Genomic DNA, 14,719 nt, shown 5'->3' on the forward strand with positions numbered 1-14,719 from the left:
TACAGAACATAAATGAGCCTAATTAAATGTTTGGAGCTAATATAAAATAATTTTAAACGTCATATTTGATGTATAATTTTTTCGTCGTGAATCCCGGGATTCCCGGGAATTTTCATTTTTCAATCCCGTTTTCCGGGAGTGAAAAAATCCGGGAAAAAGAGGAACCCTACTTACAACATCCTCTCATGTTAAAGGCTGCACCCTTATTTGTTTTTATTTAGAAAACAAGCACATGTAGGGCGCATTTTTTTGGTGAAGTAAATTTAATTAAGTTTTTCCGCTGGTAAGCGCAAATAAAGCAGCTCAGGCAACGACTTTAATAGGTTTGGTAATACTTTTTTTGTATTGGTCAAAAATGACAAGTTTTTTAAAGTTTTGCTATGTTGCTGAATAACCAGGATTTAAAAAAAAATTTCCCAAGATTGGGGATCGCTATTAATTTCCCTCAGAAATATTCTCGGAGAGAAACCCTATTTGTTGTATGTATCATAGATTAGTGAATTAGCGAACAATTCAGGAAAAAAGTGTGCCTCTACATGTTGTTATTTATAACCTCTGACATATGTTTAGAAAAAGCTGTTATTTTTTGCTCACTGCATCTAAGTTTGTTTTACATTTATTTGCTTATTTAGGATACAACTATAAATTATATAGTAAAGAGCCAGACACCTGGAAATTATCTAAACCAACATGAAACTGTTTATGAAATTAGCTTTAATTTCAACTCTATTTCTCATTGTCAATTCAAGGGACCACACAGCAAACCTGAAGGTTTGTTATTTTAAATAATGGTATTTCTAAATTTGTACTTTTTATACCCAGTGTTATTGAGTTTAAATAGTTTATTTTGCCAGTTTAATACTATGTCACATGAAACTTGGTATGATAAAAAACCCAAATTGGGGGTCGCCTAAAATTTTTCCGGGGTCGCCATAACTGATCAAATTTCTGCTGTTTTACTACAATTTATATATTTTGTTTTCTTTACAACATTTGACGTCACGCTAATAAACGTGACTGAGTACATAGCAAAGATAAGTTTCTTTAGATGAAAAAGGTATATTAGGCAGCTCTCAAATTTGGTAGGTTACAAAGATTTCAGCAAATGAATATTTACCTTTGGATTTCGATGCAACAAGGACGTGTAAGCGACTTAGGTTGCCGTCGGCTCTCGCCTTAAGAGCCAGTGCCTTCTTTGTCGTAACTACACACCCGCATTTGCTAAACCGAATCTGTCTAATATTGTGAGTTAACTACTCTTTCTGTATTCAACCACATCGCTTTGTTTTTTAGCGAAATTTCGCCCGCGAGCAATAGTTAAAACGAAACACCAAGCATATTAAAAACGCAATATCGTAAATATCTTGAAGTATTAAGTATGACAGTCGTTACTTAGTTTCAGCATTATTGAAAACATTTTTATTTCTATCTGAAAACAAAATGGGGTCACAATGTAAATTCTATTTTAATTTTATTTAAATTGGGGTCGCTTATTAAAAAGGTTAAAGACTACTGCCCTAAAGGGTCCACCATCACAGAAATAACTCGCAAACTAATTTGCTAACATTTCATATTGTAATGATAACAAATAATTTCATGTTTAACATTCTTAACAACTGTCATTTGAAGTAGTAGTGTAAACTGTAATACATGACCAGGTTGTTGCCAAAACTTAGAATTTTGCCAATGAGTACAATGCAACACTACACAATGGACTCTTCAGCAATTCTACCTTGTTTTTAAAACATAGTTGTGTTTCACTTCTACTAATTTGACTAAAGTGATCTATTATGCAGTAATATAACATGTTGCAAAGAATGCAACGTTACTAATGCATAACCAAAACTTGACAACTACATCATGCATAACCTCGTCCAGAATTAGCCTAAAGCTTACCTTTTAGAGTAAACCTGGCAAATCTTGTCCAAGGCCAGCACGTTATACGATGATATGTTATTTTTGTTGCGCATTTAAGGAAATTGCGAACTCTGCACCTGGCATTACCCATTCGTCGCTCGCCCAATAATTCTTGATTGACACTCAATTATTTACTAGTTATCGCAAAAGACATGTAATAAGTTGCCTAAAAAAGACTTGAATTAATTGGTTGCCTATTTAAATGTGTCACCACACCAACAGGCCTTAATCCAAACTTTCCACTCGCGTATGTTTAATAAGGCGCAACCTTCTGCAGAAAAAATAAAAAAATATATCATTTCCAATTAACCGATATAAACTGCAAAAATGGATACAAATCTTATTTGGATTCAAATCCAAGGATACGATATTCTACTTTAAACATCACTAACTGCATTTAAATAGATTGACTGAATACTCTGCTATAGAGAGCTACGCTTGTATGTAACACAAGGTTGGTCTTTCAAATGAAAATGTGCACTTGCCAGTCAAGCAGGTGTGTGCCGGTATGGCAAAAGGCTGGTGGCTTGGCGTCTATATCAGGCGTCAGGTGAAAAATCAGCCAGAAAACCGAAGAAATTGATGCCAAAAAATTGATTTACCAAAAAAATATTTGAATTCATTTTTTTTGCGCAAGATCAATTTTCATTTTACGCGAAACAACTTACAAAAACCCTTGTGGTCATTTTTTCACAAATTGCAATTCTAGCTAAATAGATAAAAGATAAGTATGGCACCGGACAATGCTCTTCCCCTAAACCAGTGCTTCTTAACTGGTAGAGTGATGAGACCATGTAAGGTGTGCCGTGGTACAAAATACCCTTTTCCTAGTTTCCAAAAATTACTGGCTTATATTTAATACTAATAATACCAAAAACACACATTTTAGGCAAGCATTTTGATTGTATACAACATACATTTCTGGTAAACTTACTTTCCTTAATGTTAAATTCAATCTCAAAAAGCCGTAACTTGGAAATAATTTTGAAACAAACTCAGCTACCAGGTCATTTCGTTTCTAGATAATACGAAGGTTGCACTGTATTTTTATCTTGGTTAGTGTTCCAGAGACTATTCAACATAAAAGTATATAGATAGAAATCGCTCTTCTGGTGTAAACGAAGTATAAACCGACGTTTCGGCAGCAGATACCAGCTGACCTCATCAGGGTAATAATCAAAACGAGAGTGCGTTAGCCATCTTATATACTGAGAAGTAAAAAATGTAGATTAATAATTCTAGACGTCGCTGAAGTATGCAATAAGCTGTGACGCGCCGGAGTCATCTGGTGCAGGACTGTGCCGTCGGACAACGGGCGTTTATCAGCTATTGCGTATAGCTACAACGACGAGTAGATTGCCGGATACCATGAATCCTTTTTATTCATGGTGTTAGGAGATTTGTCAATCCGGAATGATTCAATGAACCATCTTTTGTAATAGTGCGGTTCCCAGTCTAGAATTTTACAATTATCCCAATCAATTCCGTGTCGGCGTAACCCTCAAATCATTGTTTTGCCTTTAATTATACTAAAATGTTTTAACTCTTTAGATGATTTTTGCTTTTAAATTATTCCCATAACACAGGGGTCGGCAACCTACGGCCCGCTAATTCATTCAGCCCCCTGCCTCTTTGACAAATTATACACGAGTCCATTTCACATACTTCTTGACTATTTTAACTACGTAAGTGCAAAAAACTTTTCGTCAGTGCAAAAAAGAATCAATATTCTACGTCCAGTACGTTTTGATGCTGTGTTTTCACCTAGTTCAGCGCTTCTTTACTGCTGCGTTGTTGAAGGCCGCCAAGTGCGTCACGATAAACGAAAATCATATTCAAAATGTTGGACATACATTTTTTAACATTTTTTGGGGGGCGCGCTTTGTGCCAACACTTTACTGCCTTCTTAAACGTAATTAAACACATTTTTAAGTGCAAAATTGATTCGAGGCCCGGCTGGTTCACAGTTGTTTTAACATGCAAATAACAAAGTTCTTAGTTATCATTTTGTGATGCCCGTTGAGACCTTTTCTGTTTGTTTTTTGTCCGCGACTAGAAAAAGGTTGCCGACCCCTGTCTTAACAGGTCATTTGCTATCTAGCTGTTTTTGTACTGTTACACATGAATTCTAAAAATCCATTAGCCAAGTTTTTTAATTTGTATCTGTTTTTATATTAAATATAAGAATATTTTACATAATATATTAACAGAGAGATGGTAGAACGATGATATCCCTCAGTTCATTTGGATATTTGAAAAAAGGATACTTGTCTGTCAATATAACATCACTTTATATTGAGGAGAGCAGAAATCGGCAGGAAAATTTCAAAGAGGTACTTTTTTTTAAATATATTTATCTTCAATCCTTTATGTGTACACAATTTTGGCAGTTAAAACATTTTTTATGTTCAGATTGGATTTACTCTTGACAAATCGGGTAGTAGTGGGACTTCTGCATATACAGTAAGTTTACTTAAGTATAGGATGTTTGTAGTAGAATAACAAGGTGTTCTTGGATAGTAAGTTTCGAATACAGAATAATGAAATGACATTTAGGTATCCTAGCTGGTTGACTTAACCATTCAATTGCTGTTTAATGTGGGATTAATAATATGCTTTTCATTTAGGAGTGAGTAAACGTTAATTTAAGAGTGAGAAAACATTAGTCTATTTTAAATTCAATACTTTACTAAATAGTTGCACTGAGTGGACTAGCATGTGGAATTTTTACAACTCATAAGGGTTGTCTTTTGTGGGGGCTACAACACAGTGATTTTGCAAATTGGTGGTCACAAACAGCGCGGTGTATCCAGAAGGGATTACCATGCTATGCCTTCAACAAAAACTCGCTAACTTGAACATGTAAATACTATTCCTAAACTGCTTAAGAACAATATATGAATACATTGTTACAATGGTTACATCGACTCCTGTTTGCTGCCTGTAAATTTTAGTTTTGAGGTTTTGCATTCCTTCTACTATATTAAGTTGTGCAAGTCTGCTGAAAGTGTGAATAGCCAACCAGTCAAAAACCTTGAGCTGCTTTTCTTACGTTGCAAAGAGCCCCCACCTTACACATGGACAGAAATTAAAATCACCATGTTTCTGCCTCACTGAAATACATACTATTGCTTAGCTAGATTATTGAAAATAATGCACAAGTTTAGAGTAAGCTACTTTACTAACTTAATTTTTCAATGGAAGTTTGGTAAATAAATGCCATTATGCTGTCAAAGCTTAAATTGTAATCCCTCAAATAAATGCCCAAGCCCTAAACCAGGGATGGCGAACCTTTTTATCATGCGGGTCACAAACATAACCTTAATCCTTACAAAATGCTCAAGTGGGTCTTATATTTAGTTATTTGCTAGTTTTATTGCAAACTTTGCTGCTGCGTTGTTTTGTGTTATTGTCTGGGTTGGTAATTCAATTTTTTTTTGACATTTTCAAATTCGGATTCCCACGAATATTAAGAACCTATATAGGTAATAAATGCTGCAGCATTTTTTATGGAATACAGGAATTCAGCAGAAAGCTTTTCAGCATGGTCACAGGGTATGCACAATTTTTAGTTTGCGAGCTCTTAGTTTCCCGCCACCCTTTATGTTTAACAGCGATAAACGAATGCTTGTCAAAATGCTTTTTAGTTGCTTTTCTGCACGCATTTGTTGAAGTGTAGTTTATGTAGGCCTATACTCGTCACCTCTAAAACAGTTTTTAAATTACAGATTGGGCAGCCCTGATAACAGAATAGTGTTATTATAACGAAGAATTGTTTTTTTACATTTATAATTTTCTAAAAATGAATATTTCGGTATTTCTAGAGAGACAAATGGGTCATTAAAAGTCTGTGGTGGGTCACTTGGTGACCCGCGGGTCAGTAGTTTGCCCTCCCTGCCCTAAACCATTAAATCTAAGCCCAATATAAAGATAGTAAAACTGTGTCAAGAGCTTCATGGGGTTCTCCCACTGTTGCTATTAAAGTGTGTATAAACTCAAGCAGAGGATTTTACCAACTAATTAACAAGTGGTTTTGAAAGCTTGGTGCAAAATACAGTATGAGATACATCACTTAACAACACATTATAACATTTTAATACAATGTTACCTGTTCAACTCTCAGTTTGAAGACATTATTAACTTTTTTAACATGTTGATTTCTAACAAATATCAATAAATTGCTGAAAAGGTTGTTATAATTTGCAAAGAACATGCAAAACAATTTAAGCTCTTGCTGAAACCTTTTTTTTTAAACGGTATCATTTTAAGCATAGAAATAAACTTCCAGATTTGCCGTTTAACAACTAAGTATATGCACCTAAATAAACCGGCATTCATCAGAAAAAATGTCAAATGTCTTCGTAGAATTCATTGCCATTCCTGGTTAGTTAGAAAAGATGTTACCACCTTTGGCTTATCATAATAGTAGAAAACATTGATATTCTCAATTTATCTGGCACACAATCGGACTACTTTCTGCCAGTCAGTCAGATTCTAGTATGTTAACTTTGTAGAGATTCACCGCAAGTAACATTTAAAAAAAATCATTTTCTGTTTTTCCTGCTTCTGTTTTGATCTGTGATTGTTAACCAGTGCATCATAACTATTTATTCGGAACAAGCAAAATTCTGGAGTTGTATATTTATTGTTTTTTGTCCTCTGTCTTTTTTGGAACAGGGAATTTAATGCCCCAATAAGATTGGAGAGAAAATATTGCTTTCTATTAGCAAATAATTTTATGTGTGTGCTGTTTGATATTAGAGGTGCCTTTTTTCACCGCATGTAGGTATTTGCTAATTGTGTCAAGCCTAATTAGGTTTTCGCAGACCAAAGACTTTGCCTTATTATCCTAATATCATAACTTGTTGCTGATTATGTCAACGCAAGTTATCTTCAAGGCATGGTTGTGTTTGCTTAAATGGGCAGTGTCTCAAGGCTCCCAAGGAAGAACTAGCTAGCAAAAAATTAGTTTCACTTAACATGTCAAGTAAACATATATCGTAATAATTTGATAATGAACCGACCAAGTGTGCTTGTTTGGAAGCCATAATATAGAGTTCTCTATACTGCATCTCCCATGAAAGATTATATTGACAAACCATTTGTTCTAAAAAAAGAATGTGTGATAGTGATACACCCACAAAGTGATAAATAAAAACAAGCAAACTTGTTAGTTCAAGAAGCCAAATGTTAATATTTGCTTTTATGTTATTTGGTAAAGTAATTATATTTGTGGCGTTTTTGTATCATGGGCACCATATATCTTGTATTTTAAACCTTACTGAACACAAAAATTTAAACAGCATATTTCAACAAAAAAGAAAGTTTGCCCTATCCAGAATAATTATGTAATTTTTTTGTGTTCTACTGGTAAACGCAGACCACATTGTTTCACAATGACATGCTGCTTTTTTACCAGGAAAGAGAAGAAAATTCTAATGGTTGTATTCTCACAAAAACTGATTATGAAGTCAAGGATGTCCCGAGGGCAATTTTCACTTTTGTTGAATCTCAAAATAAGACAGTGATGGAGGTATTTAGAGTTTTTATAGTTTCATTCAATACTTACATACATACATAATTAAAATTGTATTTAGTTTAATACGATTGGGTTATTGCCAAAGTAAAACATGTAACTCCAATGTTATGCACAATGTTATGCTTTGAAGATTAGTGATTGTATCAATTGACCTTTTTGTATGTGTCTACACAATTATGGTGGCACAACTGTGAGTCTAATAGGCACATGGATACACTATCCATGTAACTGTATGTGGTTTAAAGAAAGTTTAGCTAATTTAAGTTTTCCCTAATTTGGACCTAAAAATAGGATTAACAAAAAAATTATTGAAAATGGGTCATGATTTCATTTCCATGACATTTAACCTGTTTTGCTTGTGAAACATCCATTCATTTAAGAAACAGAGGGTTTTGAATGATATTTTTTGTTAAGTTCGGACACTTTTATTTAAAGGCATTAAAATAAATAAATAAAAGTTTTCGGGGCCGGTTGTTTTTTGACAAACAACTGCTTCCATACTGTTCCTATCACAAAATTGGAAAACTGTTGGTGACATGCAAGGTAAAAAAACAACCTGAACATAAATTTCCAAAAGTACATTAATGCCTAGTATGTCCTTGAGATTTGTTTAAAAGCTTTCAAAAAGAGTATTTCAAGGTACTTTGTTTTTTTAAGCATGCTGTCCGTTGGTTTACGTTTTGGTTAAAAGTTAATTGTAGTGTATATGGGATTAAATTCAAATATAGATATATTTGCTTATTCAATAGATACATATATTACCATGACAAACTTACTTTAAGGTTAATTTGTAGAAATCTTATGAAAGTCACTGACTCACTGTCAAATGTTTTTTGCAGATAAAAAATGAAAACTTGGAGAATTTGTCATTTTTTTCAACTTCAAGTGAGTGGAAAGATTACACTGCTCCCCCACCTAAACATGAATCCATTGCTAAAAAGGATTTGGAGATGAATGCATTTAACAATTCCTCCAGAGGTGTGGTTTGTGGCTCAGTTTACTGTCCTTCAATATTTTTACTTTGTATATATTTGATTTGTTAATGTAAGCATCATGATTAAAATAATTGAATTTAAATATTCCTATAATTGCTTGTGTACAAAATATTTTTTTGTACATAGGTTCAAAGTTGACCTTTAGGATAGTTGGTTTCGTATTTCCTAATTCGGAACATTAATTTTGTATTAATGTTAGTATTTTTTGTTGTGTATTTTTTTAACCTAAATTAAAACATAGGTAAATATAGTTTTATTTTTAGTGACAAGAGATGTTACAACCCAAGCACTTTCATCAAAAATTCTGCCAGTAGAGATTGTCACAAAGAATGGCATGAAAGTGTTGTCAACTTCATTTTTTATGCCAATAAGCTCCACAGAGGAAGAGGGTTATTATGAACTGTATTTTCATAACTGTCGAAAAAACAAGGATTTTGCATTAGAATTAAATAGCAACGATCTTGTTTCTGCAACTGTGAGTAGCGTTTATAGTTTAAAAATATATGTTTTGGCAGTTATTACTCAAAATACAACAATTTAGGGTCTAAATATTTTTATAATCATTGAAGCCCAGACCTTTTGAAGAGCAAATAAATTTATCTTACAAGATTTGATTGGATTAAAACTAGTGTTGTTCTCATATAATTACTTAACTTCCTTCTTTAAAGGTTCATATTGTTGAGATGAATGAAGACAACTTCCTGTCAGCTGGTGAAATAGCATTGCCTGCAATATATGGAACAATGTCATGCTTGTTTTTTGTGACTGGTATATTCTGGTTCTTAGTCCTTTGTACCAACAAGGACAGAGTTTTTACCATTCATTATTTAATGGGCATTCTTATGATTGTGAAAGCCTTGTCAATTATGTTCCATGCTGTAAGTATTTATCAGCCTTGTTTGTGTTACCTTGATGTTGCAATAACAGATCCACCCACAGTGCATGATCACTGTAAACCTAATGATATGATTAATTTGCGGTTTATTATTTTCCATTTTGCTGTTTCATATTTCCCATTTGCTGACGCAATTGTTTTTAATACAAGATATGCGTTGATGAACAATGTTTCAGTGTACCACTATTCTTTGTTTTTTTATCAGATTGACTACTATTTCATTGGAAAAGAAGGAAAACCTGAAGCATGGGCTGTTATTTTCTATATAGTTCATTTGTAAGTATTTGTTTCTTTGTTATTTTTCTCAATATACAACTCAATTATTTTTTTTAGATTGAAAGGCATTCTTTTGTTTATATGTTTACTTCTCATTGGAACTGGATGGGCATTTATAAAGTATGTTTTGACTGACCGTGAAAAAAAAGCTTTTATGGTAGTAATTCCACTGCAGGTAATGCATATAAATACTTAGATTATTTTATGTTTACCAACTTTTTCACTTTGTTGGTTAATTTAAACAGGTGATTGCCAACATTGCTTATATTATCATAGAAGGGACGGATAAGGACAGCAAGCTGTATTACACATGGAAAGACATTATGATACTTGTTGATTTATTATGCTGTGGCGCTATCCTTGTTCCAGTTATTTGGTTAGTTTTTTAATCATAGTTACGAAAAAAAAACAATATATGCAATGGGAAATATTTTTTGTATCAAATCAGAGGTATATATATATAATTATATATTTCCATCCAAAGCAATCTAGAGAAAATCTAGATCCATATAATCTTCCAAAAATTTAATAGTAAAAGTGGTGACTTTTGCTCCAGTTAACAATCTAGAACTGTTGCCAGTTTTTTGCTTTCCAAGTGAGACCCTTTTTGCGGTACTTAAAAACAACTATTTTAAACATAAAACCTCTGTAACAACAATTTTCTATTTTAAATAACTAGAAACCATCAATCCCTAATCAATAACAATTATTATTTACGTTATTTGGTTAGGCATACTAACTTTGCTTAGGCATATTATTGGTGAAAATCCCAACATTTTGTCATATTTTTTTAACAATCTGACCAGAAGTGTAAAAGTTTGACCAATGTGAGTGTGATTTTTGTTGACTGTGATAATTTATGTGTAATACACCAAAATGGGGGCAGTCGCATGAGTATCCAAACACTGGAGAAAATGTAAGAAACCCCCGACTTAAAAGAGAGGCGGTTGACGTTTTACTAAACCAATAATATCCTGGCCGTTGCAAAAATTTTAGTAATTTGCTACATAGTTTTTTTAGTTTAAAACCCATTTAGATCATTTTTGTCTTAGCCTTAAAGAGTCCCTTAATTTTTAGGTCTGTTAGGCACCTGCAGGAAGCATCACAAACTGACGGAAAAGCAGCTATAAGTCTGGCCAAACTTCGATTGTTCCAGCATTTTTATGTTATGGTAAGCTTTAAAACGAATTTTTGTTACCTGTTGCCCACTTTTTTGCAACCAGAGCGTTTTCAAGTTTCTATATATATTTAAAAGAATTTTATTAAACAAAATAAACTATAAATGACAATTCAGTTTGACGGCCATTAATTCGAATCTGAAATAAAATTTTGTTAAAGTAATAGCCTATTTTTGCTTTCAGATCATTTGTTACCTTTACTTTACCCGAATTATTGTTTACCTCCTGGAAATTACGTTGCCCTTTCAGTTAATCTGGATACATAGGGTAAGTTCTGGCGCTACATTATTACTTAAATAACTCCATATAAGTTTTAAATCCTTGGCCCCCTAACAGTTTTGTAGCTGTGTAAGACTTTTTGCTCTATGTATAGCTATGGACCACAAATTTTGTAGAATTCCGGGTTTGAGAATTTGCACCCGCCCGCTCGCCAATGCGACTGCAATCCACTTCGGGTGCTGATTTACACCCACTCGCCCTAAACAAAAGTTGGTTGCTGTTATCAGATTCAGCCTTGCTAAAATAAACTTGTTTATGCGTGACAAAGTATGTTAAACGCCCAAAACCTATTTTAAGTATTGCCTAAATCGCCAACGATCTTGTTAGCGCAACTAAAAAAAAACAAAAAACGATATAAACAAGCGCATCTCATGCTTTTAATAGTCCGCTAAACTATCGTTGCCAGCCATACAAAAACGATGCAAACCCAGCCAAATGAAAAGGCTAGTTAAATCATTTGAGAAAAAACTATTTAGAAGGACGGAAATTTTTTGCCGACTGTTACTTCGTACAAACGAGTGATGGTTGGCAGACAGTTATAGTTCAATATCAACCCTTAAAATTGTAGATTTTGTAAATATGCAGATACTTAAATTCCAAAATATAGATCCAAATATTTGTTTAACATTCACTAATATCTATTTTTTCTGCTACAGCTGTTCAGTGAAGCAGGGACATTTGTTTTCTTTGTTGTGACTGGTTATAAGTTTCGACCCGGTTGTAACAATCCGTATTTGTCCCTTTCACAAGATGACAGCGACGATGTCGAGTCCCACGCGTAAGTTCTTTAAATAACATAAAACTTATTAATAATGTTCAGCGAAATGTCTGTAATCCGTTGTTTTTTCATTGCTGTATTAGTATAATTTGCCTATTATCCTTAAGGTTGACAGAGTCCGGACTTACAGAAACAGTTTCAAAAGTAAACCAGTACGAGAAGGATGTGTTGGACACAGACGAGAACGATCACTTAATCCCGTTGCAGCGAAATAGGTCTAGCCTTGTGTGATAAAATTCTCAGTATTACCATGGCATGTTCGTTTTGTACTGTTGGCCTGATGTGCAATGTCGCGTTCAGAAGAGGTGACGGTGGTATCTATTTAGCTAAGCTTCACATTTGCTTGCATTCGCTTTTCGTATATACTTGGAATATTTATGTTTTTGTTTTAAACCTCTTTGTTTTACTTATTTAGACATTTAAAATATAGCATACCATTTAATAGACGCGTTATACTGTTTATGCTTACTTTTTGTGTTGTGTTAATGTATTCGTCTACACAAGTATTTCACTGAAATTCCTTCTGAATATTTTTGTTTTTTAGTGATGAAAAATAAATGGAATGTGTACAAAAATAACAGAATATTACAGCGTGGTCCAGCTATATTTTGTCGCGAGCTATCAGATGCAATTTGATTCATATAACGGGCCAATGTTGCTAGAGCTGCTGAGCTGATGACAAACATGCTACTGTTGACAAAATAACGAGTGAAAAGCGAAAAAACACATATATTTAGTTTCAGTTGGCAAGACGTTTACCTCAGAAATATTCTTCAAGCTTAGGGCGAATGAAATTGTGAGCACTATGTTGACTCCACACCGGAATGGCTGCACCGACATCGCGTTCAATGCGTAAATATTAAATATTGCGTTTAGCTCGTTTTAAAAATGGGATAGGTGTTACGATACAATAGCCATATTGCTTCAAAAAGCAGAAATTGCGTTTTGTAGAAAGCCTTATTCTACACAGCGCTAGTGACACATACAAAATGTTAAAATGTTGCACGTCGCCTTCATGCCAAAAACATTAATACACAACGTCTATAAAATCGAAAAACTTTGGGTTAAAAGTGGCAGAAATAAAGCATGGGAAGCACTCACAGCAATGAAACAAAAAAGAAACAAATGCAGCAGTGCGTGGCCGGGCGAGTTGATCGCTGGCAAATAAAATGTATTATTTTGATTTTATCACCGAACCATAAAAAAGGTCTGTAGTTGGACCCCGCTGTTTAACATCTGTCTTGCTTGTATAGGGATCATTTTAGTAATTCGTATATTACCACCGGAGGTCGCGACAACAAAAAGATTGAGATCCACGGGTTCATATGCAATAAAAAGTTTCAAACTATAGTGACTTGTTCTGTGAAAAGTCTGTTAGGTGGTCCGCAGTCATATTTTGCAGTGCTCTTCAACCGGTGTGCACGGTGCACCAAAATATGCATGGGGTGCATCAGTACGAAAAGGTATACAAGGGTGCATCACAAACTTTTAATGAACCATGATACTTCACATTTTTATTGATAAAACAGTCATAAAATATTCTCTTCGCTATTTTCCCAAGTTTGTTTGAATGCTGTGTTATGACATGCAATAGTAGCCTACTCGCAACAGCCCTTAGTTTGCGTTTTAAGTAAACAGGGTGCATGAGTTTGTTACAACAACTTTAAGGGTTCACCAAACCAAAAAAGGTTAAAGAGCACTGATCTATTGCTTCTCCACAGTAACAGCAATTAATAAAAAGTAGACTGTTGCTAGACCAATAACCGTCTGTCACAAAACCTTCTTAAGGTGTTAATTCACCGGATTATTCGGTGTACATCGTTGCATTTTTCCAAGTTAGCCAACAGTTTAAAAGTCATTTTGTTATAACTTCCAACGTCTCCACCGATCCGACAAGCCTAAAAATAATGAGGAGCTTTTTTCACGTTATAGGAGGACTGTTAAACCACAAAATTTGGTAATAAGGGGATAAAAAAGGCAAAATTTCAGTGCCTTTGGCAGAACTAACTATTAAACACGGGATCGCTCTCGCCTGACCTAGATAGGCTATGTGATCAACTGATCATATGTCTAATCTAATCTATTGTCGTAAGCGTGTCGCAAAAAAACTAAACCTTGTTAGTGTGCCGTAAGTAAAAAAGGGTTTGTATCACTACTTAAATGGGCTTTATATTTTTCAGAAAGACTGCAAAAAAGCAAGATAATTGAATAGAAAATGTTTTTCCGCCATTTAAAATGTTGTCTTTCTTATAACTATATTTCGGAAACCTTCTTATAACTATATTTCGGAAACCACTGTTATAGACAATTAGAGAAAATCGACACGAGTCATTACCGGTATTTCCTATATATGATAATAACACCTCGCTATCGCGATCATTTTCCGCGGACTTTTTTGTAACGTCGCTGACACCTACCCGGTAAATATTACAAGAAATCAACCAAAAAAAACACTTACACGTTCTTGAAACCTTGTTGGTACACCGAGATGCGGAAATAAAGGTTTCATAAGTCATGTTAGCAACATTGAACGACCCTAATAGAGACTTGCACAATTAGGCATTTTAAGTTTATAGTCCATTATGTTTTGGTGCTGTTTGGTTACTGCTAACGAAACACACATGTTTCAATGTGATTTAACCTTTCAATCAGGGTTTCCTATACGTGGATCTTAGGGTGTGCCACGAGACCATATATACGTTTTGTTAAACTCTGGTTTGCGATTCTTATTATGTCTTTAACGACAATATTTCTAACTCTACACAAAATGTCGGCCACAGATTGTTAATAGCCTGCGGAAGGAAGGCTACAAGCTATCCACGGTTAAGAACCACTGTCATACAGTTCAGTCACACACTTAAA

At 34.1% G+C, this 14,719-nt stretch overlaps 1 protein-coding gene across 1 annotated transcript; it reads left to right on the forward strand.

Moving 5' to 3' along the window:
* The first annotated feature begins 630 nt into the window (after positions 1 to 630).
* LOC146132928 (protein GPR107-like) lies at positions 631 to 12,429 on the forward strand. The gene is made up of 14 exons (XM_083396497.1): positions 631 to 771; positions 4,128 to 4,250; positions 4,330 to 4,380; positions 7,337 to 7,450; positions 8,296 to 8,434; positions 8,715 to 8,926; positions 9,120 to 9,329; positions 9,552 to 9,622; positions 9,680 to 9,797; positions 9,868 to 9,998; positions 10,700 to 10,793; positions 10,984 to 11,067; positions 11,736 to 11,857; positions 11,965 to 12,429. Exons 1-14 carry the CDS (start codon positions 691 to 693, stop codon positions 12,086 to 12,088), a joined length of 1,674 nt encoding a protein of 557 aa, XP_083252623.1. The 5' UTR covers positions 631 to 690; the 3' UTR covers positions 12,089 to 12,429.
* The last annotated feature ends 2,290 nt before the right edge of the window (positions 12,430 to 14,719 follow it).

Source organism: Ascidiella aspersa, chromosome 9, assembly GCF_963924565.1.
Source record: "Ascidiella aspersa chromosome 9, kaAscAspe10.2, whole genome shotgun sequence".
NCBI classification, from domain to species: domain Eukaryota; kingdom Metazoa; phylum Chordata; class Ascidiacea; order Phlebobranchia; family Ascidiidae; genus Ascidiella; species Ascidiella aspersa.

Bases quoted from the DNA above. Each gene is read 5' to 3' on its own strand.
- LOC146132928 (XM_083396497.1), top strand. From the start codon at position 691: ATGAAACTGTTTATGAAATTAGCTTTAATTTCAACTCTATTTCTCATT. The intron at 9,330-9,551 runs GTAAGTATTTAT...TTTTTTTATCAG, and splicing joins TGTCAATTATGTTCCATGCT to ATTGACTACTATTTCATTGG. The intron at 9,623-9,679 runs GTAAGTATTTGT...TATTTTTTTTAG, and splicing joins ATTTTCTATATAGTTCATTT to ATTGAAAGGCATTCTTTTGT.